The sequence below is a fragment of the Zootoca vivipara genome, chromosome 15 (assembly GCF_965207765.1).
Source record: "Zootoca vivipara chromosome 15, rZooViv2.hap1.1, whole genome shotgun sequence".
Classification (NCBI taxonomy): Eukaryota; Metazoa; Chordata; class Lepidosauria; order Squamata; family Lacertidae; genus Zootoca; species Zootoca vivipara.
Window position 1 is genome coordinate 19641784 of NC_142598.1, and position 21476 is coordinate 19663259.

General features: G+C 46.4%; 1 protein-coding gene across 1 annotated transcript; it reads right to left on the reverse strand.

Moving 5' to 3' along the window:
• Positions 1-9581: 9581 nt before the first annotated feature.
• On the reverse strand, positions 9582-20745 carry LOC118075205 (perilipin-3-like). The gene is made up of 7 exons (XM_035097086.3): positions 20193-20745; positions 18339-18525; positions 17494-17570; positions 16099-16384; positions 14645-14844; positions 12791-12916; positions 9582-10847 (listed from the first exon to the last, which is right to left on the reverse strand). Exons 1-7 carry the CDS (start codon positions 20256-20258, stop codon positions 10407-10409), a joined length of 1383 nt encoding a protein of 460 aa, XP_034952977.3. The 5' UTR covers positions 20259-20745; the 3' UTR covers positions 9582-10406.
• Positions 20746-21476: the final 731 nt, after the last annotated feature.

The following is a 21476-nucleotide window of genomic DNA, read 5'->3' on the forward strand; positions in this document are numbered from 1 at the left end:
ATGCTCAGAAGCTACTTTTGATGCTGCTCTGCCCTGTTCCAAAATGGCCGCCACACCAGAAGTCGCGCTGCAGCCATTTTGGAACTGGGCAAAGCAGCATCAAAAGTCGCTTCTGAGCATGCTCCGCCCAGTTCCAAAATGGCCGCCACGCCAGAATAAACCGGGGGGAAACAAAAAAAATCCATTTTTTCGGCTGGGAACAGCTGGAAAAACGGGGGTTTCCCGGGGAATACGGGAGACTTGGCAGCTATGACAGAATCTCAGAAAGAAAATAATGAAAATCTGAAGTAAATGAGGCCATTGGGTGAGCTGCTGTGATGTCATGGCAGAGGGAGAAGGCTGTTACCCTCAAATCCTGCTTCCGGTGTGGTGGTTGCATTCATAGTTGCTCAGGGTGTTGTGCCAAAAGGACACCACCACCCTATAGAAGAGTTTATTTTGCCATTTTCTCCCATTAGGTTTATGGAGCTCAAGTCAATAGTTACCTTATCCTCCCAACCATGCAATAATTCCAGTATTGGCCCCCTCTAAGTCTAGGGCCTGGGCCAGCCTCCCTCCCATAGCCTCCTTAGAAAGGGACCATCCCTGGGCCCACTTCATTTGTTTTGCCGCAGCTCCTCCCCACAGAAGGACCCCTGTTGCATTTTCATGAGAATTGCTTGATATGCATGGAGCGATTTCCCAAATTAACAGCTGGGAGTCCCAGACTAGGAATGCTACAGATATCACCATGAGCTATTAATTAATATTCATGATGGCAGTTGGTATTTTTCATATTTAATTGGCACTTGTTTTCACTGCCATTGAAGGAAGAGAGAGAGGCTAGGAAATTAGTCCTATTCCAATTATAATTTCATTTTGTTATGTGAACAGGGGAGTGAGGCACAGATGAATCCCGGCTCCAACATCAGGTCCCTTTGGAGAAACACTTTGGGAAACAGGTTAAGGAAGAACAGCAGGGATAAGAGCTTAAATATGGCTGTTTTCCAGCCGTTCTCTCCTGCGTGGTTGCGAGGACGCATTGATCGTAGGCCAGTTTACAGGAGTTGTTACAGCATTTAGGACCAACGTATTTTATTGCGCTATTGTCCTGTATTAAGAGTCACAAGCTGACTAGCAGCAGCTATTTGCTAATCTTTCAAGTATACAGAGAGAGCAGAGGAACACCCAAGGAGATTTTAGTTAGGCTAGCAAGAAGGCATTGAATATTTCCTTCCTTCCTTCCTTCCTTCCTTCCTTCCTTCCTTCCTTCCTTCCTTCCTTCCTTCCTTCCTTCCAGTGGTACCTTGGTTTTTGAATATCTCAGAAGTTGAACGTTGCGGTTTTCAAACGCCAAAATCCCAGAAGTAAATGCTTCAGTTTTTGAACGCTTTTTGGAAGTCAAGCATGCTACCATAGCTGCCAAGTTTTCGCTTTTCTCACGAGGAAGCCTATTCAGCATAAGGGAAAATCCCTGTAAAAAAGGGATAACTTGGCAGCTATGATGCTACACGGCTTCTGTATTGAGTTTTCCTTAAGTCAATGCTTTGGCTTTCAAATGTTTCGAAACTTGAACAGTCTTCCAGAACATTCAAAAACCGAGGTACCACTGTATTTACTTACTTACTTATCTCCACATTGATCACTCGCCTTTCCTCCCAAACGAAGAGCAGGATAACTCGCAATAACGCAATTACATGAAAATTAAACAGCCCTATAGAACATTGCAGACAGCAATGAAAACGGCAAAAAGGTCACAAAACTACCATCCGAAAGCCTACGCCCATGTTTCCCAAACTTGGGTCTCCTGCTGTTTTTGGACTACAATTCCCATCGTCCCTGACCACTGCTCCTGCTAGCTAGGGATGATGGGAGTTGTAGTCCAAAAACAGCAGGAGACCCAAGTTTGAGAAACACTGGCTTACGTGAAGAAGAAAGCCGTCGCACATACGCCAGTGAAGAAGGGGACTGCCTGATTTCTCTCTCCAGGGAGATCCAGAGCCAGGGTGCCACCACTGAGGAAGCCCTGCTTCAGACCCACACTCTTCATGCTGCTCCTATCTATGGGACCCCAAAAAGGACATCTTCCCCCACATTGAAGATTTTAGGTCAGATGGTACCGGTAGTTGTAAAGATGCTCTTCCAAGTATTTAGGTCCCAAGTCATGTAAGGTTTTGGGTTTAGCACCTTGAAATGGTAGGTCATTGTGCTGGGTTTCCACCAGCTCAAGGGAAGCACAAACTGAACTGAAGCTGGGGAGCGAAAAGAGAGTTCAGTTTTGCCTGTTTTTAAAAGACTCCAATGGCTCTCGAGTATCACAGATCCATGGAACCTAAGGAAAGGTAAAGGGACCCCTGACCATTGGGTCCAGTCATGGACGACTCTGGGGTTGTGGCGCTCATCTTGCTTTACTGGCCGAGGGAGCCGGTGTACAGCTTCCGGGTCATGTGGCCAGCATGACTAAGCCGCTTCTGGCGAACCAGAGTAGCGCACGGAAATACCGTTTACCTTCAATTCAATTCAATTCAACACCTTTATTGGCATATATATATAATATAAAAACAAGGACAAAGCATACAAAAAAATAGGTCATTAGTATAAATAGTAAGTCTACATCATACATTCTGGCCACAAGGGCATAATCTATTCCAGTAGGGGATGCCTTTGAGTCTTCCGGATAACACGGAGGACGGAAAAGCATTTAGGCGGGCCAACATAAATACTCTGCGATAAAAAGGAGATACCAGGTCATATATATATATACCAGGTCATATATATAATTAGGTATCAATCCTTGGTGCGGCGGCAGCCCCAAGAAGGCAGGCGAGCATACTAGAGGTTGGGCAGGATGAAGTTTCTGGAGTTCAGTTTACCTTACCTATTTATCTACTTGCACTTTGACGTGCTTTCAAACTGCTAGGTTGGCAGGAGGGAACCTTAAGTAGTAATCAACAAAACTGAGAGCATATCAGCCTGGTCTAGAGACTATACAAGGCGAGAGGACTTTTTTTTTTTTTGGAAGATGGAGACAATGAATACAAAGTCTAGACAAAACTTAGAAAATAAAGAGAGCAAGCTTGCAAGAAGGAGCCTGAAGGTTAAATTGCTGGAGATGCATTTTGATTATCTTATTTTTACCATGAAATTCATGTGCCCTTAAATATGTATACCCCGATCAAGCTAAGGAGACAGGCCTAGGCAGGCTTGCAGGTATGGGTAACTTACTGGGAAAGACAGGCAGAAATCGGCTTTGGAATCAGATACACATCCAAATGCACATTCCTTCTTCCGCCCCCGTGGCTTTGAATGGGATGCATGTTCCAATGTGCTTTCAAAATGTGCTTCCCCACCTACGGTCTTGCACAACTAATTGCATACTAACACCTTGTTTACATGTAGCTGGACCTGGAGCGGGGCCACTAAGAGCAGGAAATGAGGCCCGAGAAGCAGCGTGATCATATTGTAAGGACGAAGTTGGAGAAATTGTGCAGAAGCTCGGTAGATTCCTCGCATCGGCCTCCTATGCTTCCCAGCTCTTTTTTTCTACATGGCACCACAATTGAAGAATTGCCTACAATGCAAGTTAAAAGTGAAGTATATTATAGAGCCAGTGGAGAAGCTGAAAACAGCACCATTGAAATCCATCTCCTTACTAGTCAACTGTCTGGAAGGTGGGCCTCTTACTATAAAGCTTTTTTTTAAAATAGACAAGGTCCACAACATGACAGATCTTTCGCCTTCACCTCTGCTCCCAACGTGAGCACTAGGGTTATAACTTTTTTACTAAAAAAAAAAAACCTGTATCATAAAGGGTTTCTTTTGCTTAGAAACCCTGAAAAGGGGAGTAATTCTTCTCAGTTGTGAAAAATGGTCACCCCAAAATGAAAATTTAGAATCATCATATACTGTATGTACTGTTAATACTCATAAAAGGTAAAGGTAAAGGGACCCCTGACCATTAGGTCCAGTCGTGACCGACTCTGGGGTTGCGCGCTCATCTCGCATTATTGGCCGAGGGAGCCGGTGTACAGCTTCCAGGTCATGTGGCCAGCATGACAAAGCCGCTTCTGGCAAACCAGAGCAGCACATGGAAACGCCGTTTACCTTCCCGCTATAGCGGTTCCTATTTATCTACTTGCATTTTGACGTGCTTTCGAACTGCTAGGTTGGCAGGAGCTGGGACCAAGCAACGGGAGCTCACCCCGTCACAGGGATTCAAACCGCCGACCTTCTGATCAGCAAGCCCTAGGCTCAGTGGTTTAACCACAGCGCCACCTGGGTCCCTAATACTCATAAGTATTAGCATTAAAAAAAACCAAAACTTTATGGAGCTCTTTAGAACTTTTACAGCTGTCTGGAACTTCCTAAAACTGTATTGGAGAATCACTGTAAGCAGAAGCCATCCATGCGCCAGAAATAATCAGTGCGCAGAACACGCAATCAAAGTGATGCGGGAACTTCATGGTGCTTGCAGTAAAAACAAAAAACAAACTGCAGCCTTGATTTATTCTAAACAATAGAAAATTTGCAAGCCCTATTTTTCCTGTACAGTGGAGCCTCGGTTTACGACTACCTCAGTTTACGAAAACCTCCGTTTACGAACACCGCAGACCCAGAAGTGTTTATATCCCGGCGTCGGATGCGCAGACATGATCTGCGCAGCTTGTGCATGCGCAGAAGCGCTCTATTGGTGCTTCGCGCACACGCAAAAGCGTGCCTTCGGCGAGTGAATGCCTCATTGAGCAAACGCCTCCGCGGAACGGATTGCGTTCGCAAACCGAGGTACCACTGTATGCTGTGCCTATTACATAATACATTTATACAGTTACATATACAAAAATCTATTTATTTATGTTGGGGTGACCTTTTTTCCCCAAAAGATTTGTTTTTAGGGGCAAATGTCCATCTAACTAAGCCTCAGGAACATAAGGTTGTAAAAAAAAAAGTTATAACCCTAGTGAGCACTTTGAGCAGCGCCAGACCCCTCAATTGCAGGGGCAAAGACATCACAGTTTAACCACCTATCAGGAAAGAAGCCAGAGAGGGCTCCAGGTGAGCCTTACAGATCCTTCAAACAGAAATCTAACCAGTCACATGGCAAGTATAATAACGCTCCCAGCAGGGCAGGCAATTGTTTGCTAACAAAGAAGGTTGCACAGGCAGCCAGGCGTCGTCTGAATGAGAGAGCTGCATTGAGATGCACAGATTTCCCTGCAGTCAACAACGAAGCAGCTATCAGGAAAGAGATTGCGCTCCTTGCTTCTTGGTCAAGGGCTGAGAAACCCAGGCAGCTAAAATACGAGCAGGTGATTCGGCTGCACATCCATCCTGCCGTCAGCGTCAAATGACGCTTTGTACCCAGATTCAAGGATTATGAAATGACCCTCAGACAAACAAGCAATCTTGAGCCTGGTGTTTTCTCCTTCCTGGCATTTATTGGTAGAAAATCCTCTTTGGGCAAGGTGGGGCGGGGGGGGGGTTCGTTTCATAACCCTGAATTGGCCCCATATCCATTTTGGGGGCATTGCTGCTGCTGCTACTGCTTTCCTGTATGTTAAAGAACCTTCCAACAGGCAAAGAGCCATTGCCTCGCAATTGCAGGAGGGAGATTTATTAACACGCAGTGCCACACCACGCCGTTTGACCCTAGTGACCCCTCTCCATTACTCTGACACCTCCTATCCACATAGTTTCTTAACCCTGCCATGCTCCTGAGTATATTTATCCCCCCCAAATCAGTTACGCTGTGGTGCCCTCTTGTGGCCGTTCAGCATTATTGCAACCAGAAGAAACTTCATATGAAAACCATTTTTATTAAAGATTTTCTTGGTTTACCAAATTACGTGCATTATCTTTTTTTTTTCAGGTTGCAACATCTTTTCTGCAGATCACTTACATTAGATATGAGACATTAGTGTAGTATTCAGTGTAAGGTCGGGAAAGAAGAAAGCAGGGAGGGGAGGGGTGGTGAAACTTATATTCTTTTATATAGTGTACACGTGGGGTTTTATGTTGGTGTCAACTGGGTAAGTTCTCTTTCTATTTGCTTACTACATTTCCTTGGTAGTGAGAGGGATTAGGGCTGCCAGGGTGTGGTTGGTTGTCTGTGGTTAGTTGCAGTGAGGTTTGTTTGCATGGGGGGGGGAAGGTGGTTGGGTCAAGTAAGCCATGTTGATTCATATGGGACACGGGTGGCGCTGTGGTCTAATCCACTGAGCCTCTTGGGCTTGCCGATCAGAGGTTTGGTGGTTCAAATCTACACAATGGGGTGAGCTCCCATTGCTTTGTCCCAGCTCCTGCCAACCTAGCAGTTTGAAAGCACGCCAGTGCAAGTAGATAAATAGATACCACTGTGGCAGGAAGGTAAACGGTGTTTCTGTGTGCTCTGGTTTCCATCACGGTGCTCTGTTGTGCCAGAAGCAGTTTAGTCATGCTGGCCACATGACCCAGAAAGCTGTCTGTGGACAAACGCCGGCTCCCTCGGCCTGAAAGCGAGACGAGAGCCACAACCCCATAGTCGCCTTTGACTGGACTTGACCATCCACGGGTCCTTTACCTTTACCTTTTTTTACCTATTGATTCATATGCTGTCGGTGAGTTCTTGTTAAGTTTGTAGGGAAACTGCACTCAGCTCTCACCTGTGGCTCCTACTGTAGAAGCTGTCAACATTTGACAGCAGCCACACCCTGGGAATGGTTTCAACTGGCTGGCTAAACCAGGTGAGGGTAGCTGACGGGCTTCAGCCCCTCATTGAGTTAGGGTCTTTCCCTGCATGTGAAGACAGGCTCTGGCAGATTGAGCAGATGAGACTCCAGTATACCTGAAGGAGCGTCTCCACCCCCATCGTTCTGCCCGGACACTGAGGTCCAGTACCGAGGGCTTTCTGGCGGTTCCCTCGTTGCAAGAAGCCAAGTTGCAGGGAACCAGGCAGAGGGCCTTCTCGGTGGTGGCGCCCGCCCTGTGGAACGCCCTCCCAACAGATGTCAAAGAGAAAAACAGCTATCAGATTTTTAGAAGACATCTGAAGGCAGCCCTGTTTAGGGAGGCTTTTAATGTTTAATAGATTATTTTATTTTATTTTTCTGTTGGAAGCCGCCCAGAGTGGCTGGGGAAACCCAGCCAGATGGGCGGGGTATAAATAATAAATTGTTGTTGTTGTTGTTGTTGTTGTTGTTGTTGTTGTTGTTGTTGTTGTTGTGGGTCCAGTGGTCAAGAAGGCAGTTTCTGCACATGCTGTAGAAGGAAGAGAGGGGCAGATGGGGCTTGTCAACCTGGGAAGGTCGCTCATCTAGGAGAAGGAAAACTCTGGTCCTAAATCTCCGCTGCCTTGTGGGATAAACCCTACACAGTTCCAAAGTAGAGCCCCTAAGACCATTGGATGGTGCCTTGTATGCCTCCTTTTGGCAACTCCTGCAGCCCAGCTGGTGCCAAATGTATTGCTCAGCTTTCCTTTGGACCACATCAGAGAGGCCAAGACAGAGGTCTTGTAATCTAGGCAGCCCAGGACCTCCAGACATGCTGCCCAGGCTTTCGCCCCAGGAAGGTCACTTTGGTGCTGCTATCGGAGTGGTTTGACTTCACCCCCGGAGGCTCACTCCATTGTCTCTCGAGACAGACAGATGCCAACAACCAGGAAGAAAGGGAGAATCATCTGAACCCTCTCAGCACAAGGGCACTGGAGCAAATAACTGATACCAAAAATTTGCATGTTTTCCGTATGAGCCTTCATTTTGCAAGCTTAGAGGGACATGCCAGAACATTTTGGACTGTGTTTGTTTTGGAACAAGGGATCTAGGTAATCCATTGGGTCAGGACACCAGATGATGCAACAGGTCGACTGGATCATAGCTTACTACTTCTTTTTTTACTCTGCTGAACAAAGGCCTGACCACTTTTTATCAGTACTGTTTCATATTGGAAATGAGAAATTAAAGCAAGCTTCCTCCGGTATAAGGAAAAGCTTCATGGGTTAAACTTCAGCAGCAGGCTGCTGTCAGGATATAGAACCAGCTGAAAAACAAGTTAGCAACCTCAATTGTACAGAGCTATAAAGCACAGAAAAATCAAGAGAATCACCCCACCTTTTTTTGGCACTGTAAACTAATATGGCAGCTATTCTGAATTAATGCACAACAAAAGTATTGACTTGGACAGGTTAACCGCAGTCAAAAATAAAACTGATAATTCTATGAACCATTCCTTAGCTTGCAATTCCTTGCTTTTGTCCATTGGAATTTTGGGGTGAAACATTGATAGAGGTTTTACTTAACATGGAGAATGCTGAGAGATGTACCAACTGTTAAATGACTGAGCTTGCATCACAGGAGGGGAAAGGGCCTTACTGCCCCCTGGTGTTTTTTTATGGTAAATACAAAGATGGGAAGAAGCTCATGCTGCGTATGACTGGATCTTTTCTAGATTTATTAGAAAGTGCATCTACAAAGAAAATCCATGTCCAAGAATAAAATAGAGCCTCCAGCTCTGTACGAGGACATCATCATTTTCACAAGTCACTTCTCTGGTGCTGGGAAAGACAAAACAGATATGGGAAGCGCCACGTTCTTAATTAGGCTTTCAGAGAAAACAGATATTTGTTGGCAGCTGAGGTTAAGGGCTGTTTATGGATCACATTCTACTTAAATTACATATTTATCATGCCAAACGTAAGCAAAAGTTGCTACTTTTGTTTCCCAATGGAAACCATTTTTAAAATTTTAAATTTTAAATTTAAATTGTTTAAATTCCCTATTTAAACAATGTGCCAAAGTCTGTCTCATTGTATGCTGCTTTTTACATAGAAGTGGAGAGACATTCTATTTGCATGCATATTTCATGTCTACAGTATTATCTTTATATTCTAGTAAAGGTAAAGGACCCCTGGACAGTTAAGTCCAGTCAAAGGCGACTACAAGTGGTACCTCGGTTTGCGAACGCAATCTGTTCCACGGAGGCGTTCGCTCGCCGAGGCGTTCGCTGACCAAAGGTACATTTCTGCGCATGCGCAAAGTGCCGATAGAGCGCTTCTGCGCACGCACTGCGCAGATTGCTTCTGCGCATGCGCTAGCTGTGCAGATCACGTCTGCGCATCCGACGCCACGGAACCCAGATGTAAACACTTCCGGGTCCGTGGAGATCGTAAATGGAAGTTTTCGTAAACGGAGGTAGTCGTAAACCAAGGTTCCACTGTATGAGGTTGCAGCGCTCATCTCGCTTTCAGGCTGAGGGAGCCGGCGATTGTCTACAGACAGCTTTCCAGGTCATGTGGCCAGCAAGACTAAACCACTTCTGGTGCAATGAGACACCACGACGGAAACCAGAGCGCATGGAAATGCCGTTTACCTTCCTGCCTCAGCAGTACCTATTTATCTACTTGCACTGGTGTGCTTTCGAACTGCTAGGTTGGCAGTTGTTGGGACAGAGCAACAGGAGCTCACCCTGTTGCAGGGATTCGAACTGCCAACCTTCTGATCAGCAAGCCCAAGAGGCTCAGTGGTTCAGACCACAGTGCCACCCGCGTCCCTTATATTCTAGTACCAAAAGCCAGATCTTAAGCAGCAGTGCCAAGGCACTTCTGACAGGGAAGAAAAAATCCAGAGCCACAGTTTGAGATGCAAATTGGTTTACTTTATCTTTGACATAAAGCCTTTACTCTTGCTCAGTGGTCAAGAAGCTTGAAAGACAACAGATCACCATAAATTCTATGAGACATAGGTAAGTACTAGTCAACACCAACTTCTCCTAAAGAAGTCCTGGGCTGAAACTAAATGCTAACCCGCTGTTTGTTGTTAACATCTAGATCAGTGTTCCCCAAACTTGGGTCTCCAGCTGTTTTTGGACTACAACTCGCATCATCCCTAGCTAGCAGGATCAGTGGCCAGGGGTGATGGGAATTGTTGTCCAAAAACAGCTGGAAACCCAAGTTTGGGAAACATTGGTCTAGACCAGGCATCCCCAAACTGCGGCCCTCCAGATGTTTTGGCCTACAACTCCCATGATCCCTAGCTAACAAGACCAGTGGTCGGGGAAGATGGGAATTGTAGTCCAAAACATCTGGAGGGCCGAAGTCTGGGGATGCCTGGTCTAGATGCATCCTTTTGTAGATATTAAGTAGATATTTTGTAGGCCCTGAACCAGTCCTTAGTCAAGTAGCATCCATCCATTTGTGCCCTGTTGAGATTGGTTTGGTGCTTTGCTGGGAAACTGCATTGAGCAGCCTCTTTAGAGGTCAGCTTGGCACCGCCATAGGAGACGGGCCAAACTGTTTTGGAGGTACAGTTTTTGTCACCTACAAGCTGCTAAGAGAAGCGCACTGCTCCGCATTTTAGTTAGCAAGTTCTGCAACGAAGAGGCCTCAATGACACTGAGCACCACTGAGCTCTGTGTACAGTACTGGGAAGAACTGAAGCAACTTGGCCACAGATTACAAGTTAGGCTTGATCGTTCAAAGCACTGGATCCAGGCACTTCCATCCTTTGGACACCGACCTCCGACTCCTTCACAGGTGGAGGTACTTCTGCTGCTTGGGATTTGGCCAAAGGTTCAGGAGGAGAGACCTCTTCTGGGGAGAAGGGCCCCACAATCCAGTTCAGGGGAGTGGACTGCATCACGTACTCCACCACCTCGTCCCCAGCCTGCCAGATTTTGCCCATTGTTTCCTGGCGGTGAGTCAAAAGGCCACTAGGAAGCTCCTGGAATGACTTGGCACTGGAAAGAGCAGCCTGTAGCTCCTCCATGTAGCTGTAAGCTTGCTGCACCTTTTCTTGGAGGGCCGCAGGGAGACCCTGCATGTTGGCCAGGAGGCTCTGGCAGGCAGCCTGCATCTGCTGGGCAATGTTGCGGGACATGCCTAGAGCCTGGGATTCCATCTGCTGGAGAGAAAGAGAGAGGTGTAAGTAATAATAGTAGTAGTAGTAACAACAACAACAACAACAACAACAACAACAACAACGAATTATTTATACCCAACCCATCAGGCTAAGTTTCCTCAGCCACTCTGGGCGGCGCCCAACAGAATATTAAAAGCACAATAAAACATCAAACTTTAAAAGCTTCCCTAAACAGGGCTGCGTTCAGATGTCTTCTAAAAGACAGAGAGTTGTTTATTTCCTTAACATCTGATGGGAGGGCGTTCCACAGTGCAGGCGCCACTACCGAGAAGGCCCTCTGCCTGGTTCCCTGTAGCTTTGCTTCCCCCCAATAGGGGAAGGTCACCTTCATCCCTCACCACTGCCATACCCTCCAACATTTCTCCAATGAACATAGGGACATCTTATTCCACCATAATACTAATAGTAATGACTATAGGTTTACTATTTATACCCCACCCATCTGACTGGGTTGTGCCACCCACTCTGGGCAGCTTCCAACTTATATAAAAGCATAATAAAACATGAAACATTGAAAAACTTTCCTACACAGGGCTGTCTTCAGATGGCTCGGGGGCCGCATAACTCAATACCCTCTAACATTTCTCCAATGAAAATAGGGACGTTGTAAGAAAAAGCGGGGCATTCCAGGATCAAATGAGAAACTGAGGCGCCTTCTGTAAACCTGGGACTGTCTCTGGAAAATAGGAACACTTGGAGGGTCTGCAGCTGCCCTTGCTCCCAGAGAGAAGATGGGGGCACCTCTGCTCTGTTCAGCACAGAAGGAAGGGGGGGTTCCAATCCTGGCATCCAATGAAATGTGGGCAAGTTTAAGAGGTGCATGTCCAATGTAGGAAAGGGTGTGTCAGCGGAAACAGGAAGAGCAAGCGATCTCTTGGGCTTTGTGGGGGTTTCTGAGGGAATATTTACTGACCCCTTTTGCAGGTGCCATAGGAGACAAGAGCAGGCAGCCCATTGGTGTTCGCATGTCACAGATTCAGAACTTGCACTGAGACCTTTTCCCCATCTATGCAAGTTAAAAGATAATCCACACCAAGGGGAGCTGCCATCTAAAGTAACGACACATCTCAGGTGACATTGGGGCTCTTGTAAAGAGGTTGGTCAGGTGAAAGCACTGCAATGGAAGCATTCAGTTCTTGTCTTTTTCTGAACTTCACTTACATTTGCCCATCCACACAAATCATAAAGCAAGCAAAATCTTTAACTTCCATTTAAAACTGGTGCTGAAAGTTTGATTATCCTCCGTTCAGACCATATTGTAGTTTTGTGTTTTATTTTTGCGGCTCTTGCCCTACCTGTGATTCAGAAACTCTGTTCAAAACCTGTCGAGGTTGTTGTGACTACTCTTGAGTAACCACCTTCCACATGCTTGTCTTTCAGATGTTTCTATTAGTGCCCATTATTTACAGTGTAACGAACTGCTGGTTTCATGTCTACTCGCTCGAGTCAGATTCCTGCACTGCCCCCCTTCGCGTTCTTGACCAACATAAAAGCCTCGGAACTGAGAAGCGCCTCCCTTTCCTCCTCCTCAATTCCAGCATTGGGGGGACGGGTCTTTGGTCTGACCGATTCCTGTCCTCTCTTTTCGCCTCCCTCTCTCCCTGCCTATGGAGCAGGGGCTCTTGGATGTTGCCAGAGCCCTGGCACTCCCTTTCCGTTTCCTGACTCCATCAGACCCTTCTCTCTCATGACTGCTGGGAGACGGGCTGCTTCGGATGAGGGAGGGGTTCTCTATAAACCCTCCCCCTTACAAAACCCAAATAATATGATAATTTTGTTATTCATCATGATCTCCCTTTAGCTACCATGCTGTACTTAGCAAGGAGGCTATGGTCTGCTGAGCTTTGTCACGAGAGCAAGCCATCCTGTCTTCCGTTGGGCCCTTCTCCGGGAAGTGCATCAAGGAAGCCAAGAACACAACACACCTCTGCTGGGCTCCCCCCAGTGGAATCACTCTGTCCCAACTGGTTCTTGCTCCACTCCAACCACTTCTGCCACAGTTCCTCCTGCCTGTCTCGATCTTTCTGGTCCGCATGTCTGGCAAATGCAATCTAGGAAATTAGCAGTGATAACATTAAGAACGTTTAGAAAAAGAGTTACTTCCAAGTGAAACAGTAAAAAGCAGAAAGTCTCTCAAACGAAGCTCAATGGGACTGACTCCCTAGGACAATCACATCTCACATTGTGCGGGGTTCTCTTGCCACACAAATAAAATAAACCAATCTGCTTGGGCAACAGAACATGGCATGCCTTGCTGATCAGGCAACCAACACCCAGGGTGGATTTACACATATGGTTTTTAGCATTAAGTAGGGGTTAGGGAAGGATTGTGATAATGGACATCGGATGTACCACATTTAATGTTCTTAATGCTTTATTAAAATGTGACACCAGAGGGTGCTACTGATCTACCAGCAGTGTTTTGAGGGGGGGGGACAAGGTAAGAAAACCGCTTTAATTTACAAGTATGCCCTGTGACGTTTTAGAATGATATCTCTAATATTGTTCTAATAATGTTAAATAGGTCACTGTAGATCCAGAGCAGGGGTCGGCAAACTTTTTCAGCAGGGGGCCGGTCCACTGTCCCTCAGACCTTGTGGGGGGCCAGACTATATTTTGAAAAAAAATATGAACGAATTCCTATGCCCCACAAATAACCCAGAGATGCATTTTAAATAAAAGGACACATTCTACTCATATAAAAGCACCAGGCAGGCCCCACAAATAACCCAGAGATGCATTTTAAATAAAAGGACACATTCTACTCATGTAAAAACATGCTGATTCCCGGACCGTCCGCGGGCCGGATTTAGAAGGCGATTGGGCCGCATCCGGCCCCTGGGCCTTAGTTTGGCGGCCCTGATCCAGAGCCTCTGGAAAGCTCAAGAGCAGGACCTGAAAGTTGCCACCCTTCACTCATTTTGTCCTACAAAACAACATTGGTGTTCAGGGGCACCGCATCTGAACAGACAGACCCACCCCCTTCAGCTTCAATGGTCAGTAAGTGATTTAAGTACAGGTGAAACTCGGAAAATTAGAATATCGTCAAAAAGTGCATTTATTTCAATAATGCAACTTAAAAGGTGAAACCAATATATGAAATAGATGCATGACATGCAAAGCAAGGTATGCCAAGCTTTTATTTGTTGTAATTGTAATTATTTGTCGTTGGGCAGGTCAATTATAAATGGAATGTAATTAATGAAATGTAATAGTGATGTTTATTTTTGTAAAATAAAAAAATTCCTTCAGTAGCACCTCAAAGACCAAGTAAGTTTTTATTTTGGTATGAGCTTTTGGTATGAGCTTTTCGAGATTTTTGTATTATTGTAACTATTTGTTTTATTACTGTGGAATTTCCAAAAGAAAGCATTTGTAAAAATTTAAAGAAAAAGAAAAAACAATAAGTTGCATTCGTGAAATAAATGCACTTTTCGACGATATTCCAATTTTCCGAGTTTCACCTGTATATTCCCCATAAGTATATCCTCTTTTAAGTTATCAAATCTGGTGGACATCACATCTGGAATTCACAACCCTGAGCTAAAGTTATGTGCATTGTGCAACTGTACCCACATTTAAAACAAAAAAACAAAACCTAGAGCCAGAGTTGGGCTGTTTTGGACTACAACTCCCATCAGCCAGCGCAACCAGCAGGCTCTGCATCATGCAGCCATGCCAGGTGGCTCTGGTGGGAGTGGCGGCCTGCACCAGCAGAGGTTAGAGAAGGTCGACCCAGAATGAGCAAGCACTACCAGAGAATAAAAAAGTGCTTCTACCAAGTCCATTGCTTGCTGGAGCTGGGACAGAGTCTCCTGCATCTTCTGCTTGGTTTGGCGCAGCTTGCCCAGGGTGTGCTGGTAGGCTCTCTGGCGCACCCTGTTGGAGAGGGAACCCAGGCGCACGTAGTAACTCCGCTGCTGCCTTTGCTTCTCAATGGAAGAGGCCTCTGGCTCCTCCAGAGCAGCTGCAAGAGTAGCTGAAAGGAAGGCATGACACACTTTAGAACTTAGCAAGCCCTGGAAATATGCAAAACGCCCTAAATATTGTTGGTGCAAATATACATACGCATCGTGGAATTCCTGGATACCAGGATCCAAGTTGGGGGCAAGTACTACTTTTTGGCGGGAGAACCCCAGCAGAGATTTAAAGTCACAAAATATGCAGCAAGGCAAAGAAAAATCTAGACTGTTAAAGCTTTAAAATATGTCCTTCAAAGCGAGTTCCAATAGGTCCCATTAAAAGCTTCTTTCCAAAGTTTCCCTCTTCCCCCAGCATAGGGACAGACCACACATTTGGCAAGTTAAAAATGGTTTACTTACAAACTCTCGAAAGGTCAGATTCAGGTGCTTTAGAATAGTTGCACAGGCAGTAAAACTTAGTTTACTTACAAAGTAGTAAAAGTCCTAGATTCTTGGTATAAGAACTCTAGAGTGGCTGGTGAAAGCAACCAGCTCAAACCTCTTCACACACTGAACTTTTCAGATAGACTGAGATTAGAAGAATGAGCTCGATTACCCATTTCCTCCCTACTGACATTTGCTGCCATGCCTCCCTCTGGCTTCTGAAGAGCCCTCCCGCCCACGAATTAAGCAAAGCTGGAGAACAGCAGGAAAGTCCCAGAACAATGCACACATCTGCTCAATTCATTTTAGTACAGAATATGGATTGCATGGATGGAGAATTTTAGTTTTCAGATTGTGGGTGGCCTTGCAATAGGAATCTGCACTGCAGTGGACATTGTATGGCTAGTTCAGCCTAGTTCCTCTTCAACTGTGCTTAAAGGTAAAGGTAAAGGGACCCCTGACCATTAGGTCCAGTCGCGGACAACTCATCTCGCTTTACTGGCCGAGGGAGTTGGCGCACAGCTTCCAGGTCATGTGGCCAGCATGACAAAGCCGCTTCTGGCGAACCAGAGCAGCACACGGAAACGCCGTTTACCTTCCCACCGGAGTGGTACCTATTTATCTACTTGCACTTTGACGTGCTTTCAAACTGCTAGGTTGGCAGGAGCAGGGACCGAGCAATGGGAGCTCATCCCGCTGCGGGGATTCGAACCGCCGACCTTCTGATCGGCAAGCCCTAGGCTCTGTGGTTTAACCCACAGCGCCACCCGCGTCTCAACTGTGCTTAGAAGAGACTAAATAACACTGATGTACATGCATGAGCGTGGCGCAGACCACCGGGCACTCGTGCGCAGGTAGAGGCGGCTAACAGACAAGCGTCGACTGACCTAGCTCCTCATCAGACATTGGGAGGTAGTGGTCCACCATCTCCTCAGACTTCCCCATCACAGCCTCAACGGCACTGGAGGCCATCTGGCCTAAGCTGGAACCCATCACAGTGTTTACGCCGCTGGTTAGTGCAGATGTGGTCATCTCAACACTCCCTCGGACAGCTTCTTTAACCAGGTCCAGCATGCCGGGCGCCACGCCCTTTGTTTCGGCAGCTGCTTGGCAAACAGCTGCCGCTGCAACTGTCTCTGTTGATGACGCCGTCTCCTTTTTAGTTGGGCTCCCCTAGGGAGGGAGAAAAGCAGTCTGGCATCGGGGCAACCTAGCAAAACTTGTTAATAATAATAATAATAATAATAATAATAATAATAATAATAATAATAATAATTTATTATTTATACCCCGCCCATTTGGCTGGGTTTCCCCAGCTACTCTGGGCTGCTTCCAACAGAAAAATGAAATACAATAATTTATTAAACATTAAAAGCCTCCCTAAACAGGGCTGCCTTCAGATGTCTTCTAAAAATCTGGTAGCTGTTTTTCTCTTTGACATCTGATGGGAGGGCGTTCCACAGGGCGGGTGCCACCACCGAGAAGGCCCTCTGCCTGGTTCCCTGCAACTTGGCTTCTCGCAACGAGGGAACCGCCAGAAGGCCCTCGGTGCTGGACCTCAGTGTCCGGGCAGAACGATGGGGGTGGAGACGCTCCTTCAGGTATACTGGACTGAGGCCGTTTAGGGCTTTAAAGGTCAGCACCAACACTTTGAACTGTGCTCGGAAACGTTACTTAATGAAAGTAACTTTCCATGTTCATCTGCTGCTCACAGATAAGCCTTCAAAGATGGACCACGTTGCATGTGTCCTACATCCGAGCAGAAAGGTATTCGGGGAAAGTGTTACAGGATTCAGTTTTTTTGGCAGAGAATACAGGGGAGGCTTCGAGTGCACACCTGTAAATAAACATCAGGCACCCAGAGCCTAGAAACATCAGATTCCTGGAAGCAAGGTGAAGCCTAAAGCCCTCCACCGAGTCCTGCTTAACTTACAGCTCTTGTCCTCCAGCTTGAGGTTGCTTAACAACAACTCCTATTGACTCAGGGATGGGGAACCTAAGGCACTGCCAGGCACTGCTGAATTCCAGCACACACCAAGCCCAGCCAACATGGCCAATGGACCGGGATTATGGGATCTGTAGCCCAGCTGACCTCTGGAGAGCCACAGGTTCCTATGCTAGCTGAAGGGCATCACCTAGTGAGAGTCTTCCAGCCTCCAAAGACCGTTCATGTCCTTTTGTTAACCCCCTAGCCACCAGTTGGCTGGGCCACAGCAGGACCACTCTGTAATCAGATGGCCAAACTCATAATAAGGACCAGTTAAAGTCTGGAGAGTGGTTACCTGATCATCTGGTCCTTGAGCTATTGATTCCTTTTCTTCCACTTTGTCCAGATCTCGGCTGCCCTGCACATCTGCTGCTGAATTTTTAATAAATAGATATTAAATAGTTGTTATTGGCGCAGTTGCACCTACAACAATAGATGTCCTTATTACATCTTATACATTACGTTCAGTTCTTGTATTACTGCATTTAGACATACAGGTAGATCTTTCCGTGAACTGTTTTGAGCATGAATTTCCCTGTGAAAAATGTGGTATATATATATTGGCAATGACAAAATTTATTTTGTGACGTTTCACTGACCATTTAATATTGTTCTGTAACAGAAGGTAAAATTTCATGTGGTCATTAGATTTTTGCCAGCTAATTTCCACTCCATTTCTATCTGTGGAACTTACTACCACCGCCATGAACATATGGGAACACTGGAAAACGCTCCACAGAGGGTAGGGATAGGTGAATATATTCATTTTGGTTTTTTGCAGTTTCAATTCCCTACATTTCCACATCAGTTTTTTATCTTATTTTTTAAAAGTTCTCATCAAAAATTCATCGGCACCACTGGGCAAATTCTTCCTACTACTTTTGCCTAACGCACACATGGTTGCAAAGCAATTTATATTTTGGTATGTCGCTCACACTAATATATGCATTTATATGCATGCTTTACCACAGAATATTCACTTTTGAACACACATCTGGGGAGCTGCACTGCAAAATTCGGATACGGCACAATTTTGAAAGGCAGCTGCGTTTCAGTTCACGTATTGTTTTGGAAAATGCCTTTAAACAGGAACAGAATTGAATTTCTCTCCACATCCCAAAGAACCGGCCATTTACTCACTCCGGGGCTTGCCGAAAAGAGGCTGCACCCCACTGACTGCGGCCGAAGCAATTGTCCTCATCCCCGTCTCGGCCGCATCACAGAAAGATTTGAAGCCCGGAATGTTCTCTTTCATTGAAGAGTATGTGGTGGAGACCATTTCACAAGCAGCACTCAGGGAAACCGAGGCCACTCTGCTCACCAGGTTCTGGAAGTAAAAGAACGTGAAGCAGACAAGACAACCTGTGTCAGCAACCCAAGGCCAGGGGACAGTCAACAAAGACTCCATTGGAACCAACCCCTCTTCTTGATATGTGACTGACCAGCGGAATTTGGAGTACATGGGTTTAAGGGAACAAAACTCTGTAGATTAGAAATGAGGAACCTTTTGGTCCTCTGGATGTTGTTGCTAGAGAAACAACAGGCCTGGCCAAGGCAGAATCTAGCCAAGGCAGACTCGAGCCAGTTCTTGTCTGACTCATTTGAGCCTAGGGCTTGCTGATCAGAAGGTCGGCGGTTCGAATCCCTGTGACGGGGTGAGCTCCCGTTGCTCGGTCCCAGCTCCTGCCAACCTAGCAGTTCGAAAACACATCAAAATGCAAATAGATAAATAGGAACCGCTACAGCGGGAAGGTAAATGGCGTTTCCATGTGCTGCTCTGGTTTGCCAGAAGCGGCTTTGTCATGCTGGCCACATGACCTGGAAGCTATACGCCGGCTCCCTCGGCCAATAATGCGAGATGAGCACGCAACCCCAGAGTCGGTCACGACTGGACCTAATGGTCAGGGATCCCTTTACCTTTACCTTTTTATAATTGCTTAATGAGGGTATAAAATGGAAAATGGCTAACATTGGGGTTTTTCCACAGTTGTTTTCTAAAGGGTGGTGGTTGATATATGAACCCAACAGAGAATGGAAGATGTAAATGTAGCTCTCAATGAAAACAGCACCAGGGAACTGGAGGCTGTTAAAGAGAGACCTTGGTTTATAGGTCTGTTTGGATTACAGTGGCACCTTGGTTCCCAAACTTATTCCGTTCCGGGAGTCCGTTCGATTTCCGAAACGGTTCAAAAACCAAGCATAGCTGCCAAGTCCTGGTTAGAAAAATACGGGACCAGCAGCACCGGCACCAGAAGTCGCTTCTACGCACATGTGTAGAAGGGACTTCCGGTCCCGGTGCTGCCCAATTTCCGGTACCCAGAAATGGGCAGAGCGGCACCAGAAGAAATCTGGGGGAATTACGGGATATTTTGGCCATTTGGGATGACAGCGGGAAATGGCTTTAAAAATGGGTGTATTCCCGGGGGAAACGGGAGACTTGGCAGCTATGAAACCAAGGCGTGGCTTCCAATTGGCTGCAGGAACTTCCTGCACTCAAGGGAAGCCACATCTGACATTCGGCTTCCGAAAAACGTTCACAAACCAGGACACTTACTTCCGGGTTTGCGGCGTTTGAGAGACAAAACGTACAAGTACCAAGGCGTTCAAGAACCAAGGTATGACTACATTCCCTATTTTCTAAGATGCTGGGCCTGCGTTGGAAAGCACAATATATTGTATGGATATTTGGGGGGGTATATCTTTAATGCTTATGCCCTGTTTTTTAAAGAGTTTGGATAATATTTTTATGGGCCTGGACAACGACTTCTTCCAAAAGGAGTCAGTTTTTATGTTTCCAGCTGCTTCAAACTGCACAATATTAAGATCTGCAACAACTTGTGCTGTGTTGCTGTTGCTGTTGCTACTCCACTCAGCGGACTGGAGGCCGTCTGGAGCAGTGTCTTATGTACTGTAGAATGCCATGTCTCCTTTGGAGCTCAACTCGGGGCATCAATGGTTTCTCCCATCAAATGACCATCACCAAGATCTACTCACCTGCTGGTCTTCATTGTTCTTGGAGTCAGAAGCAGCTGCTGCCATGTCTTTGTTTTCTGATGCCATGGCATTAACTTGGCCGCTCTAGAAAGAACAGGCAAGAAGACCAACATTACCTATCATCTCTTAGACTGGGTGTGTCCATACCAGGCATCCCCAAACTTCGGCCCTCCAGATGTTTTGGACTACAATTCCCATCTTCCCCGACCACTGGTCCTGTTAGCTAGGGATCATGGGAGTTGTAGGCCAAAACATCTGGAGGGCCGCAGTTTGGGGATGCCTGGTCCATACCATATATTCAAAGCACATCATTTCCTCCAAATCTTTCCTGAAAACCAGTGCTTTTTTTTCTTTTAAAAAAGTGTTTGGGTACCTTCATTTTGATTCAAGAAAATCACCATTTTATAGCTCAAATCGGGGGAAATAAATACAGTGAATGAACAAAAGTACAAAGATTCACAAAATGTTTAGGGTATGCCTACCCAGTGGCATAGGAAGCTGCTCGGGCACACGGAGCGGCAAACATGACGTGCACCTGGGGGCGGGGCGTCGCTACATAGCATGCATGTGCGGCGTTGCTACGTTTGACGCATGCAGCGTACGTAGCGATGCCGCACAAGTGCGCTATGTAGTGGTTTGCCGGCAGCGCAGTGCCGGGATCCTCTGCTCGCAGCTGCAGGCGTGAATGAAGGATCCTCCACATGCAGCTGCGGTGGCGTGATGGCTGCTCGTGCCGCCGCAGTGGGGTGCCGCCTTGTCACCCCCGGAGACGCACAACCCCCACCGCTCCCTGTTGCAATGCCACTGTGCCTACCCCCCAGAAAACTATGCTGCTGAAAACTATGGTTTCTTAAAGGTGCTGGGACTTGTTGCTCTCTGAAGGGTAAACTACAGCTCCCAAGAGTTAAATGCAGCTTTAAGTGTATTGTGCATAAGCTGTATTGGGTGGGACTCCCGAAGCAATTACGGTAAAAGATATACGCCATGCAAAATAATTTCCCACAAAGCAGTACCTATAAAGCATACAAGAAATCTAAAAAAAGAACTACAAAAGAACTACAACAGCCTCTTTTGTTTTATTCCCAGAAGAGTGAAATGCCCTTAACTCTCTTTCTCCAAATCATCTGTAGGAGAAAATAATGGTTTGGGCTTTGCTGGTCGAAGGACCCCACAACTGGAGCACTGTTACTGAGAAGGAAGTCTTCATAGCTCAGTCAGGAGAGCAGGAGACTCTGAATCTCAGCGTCCTGGGTTCAAGCCCCGCATTGGGCAAAAGATTCCTGC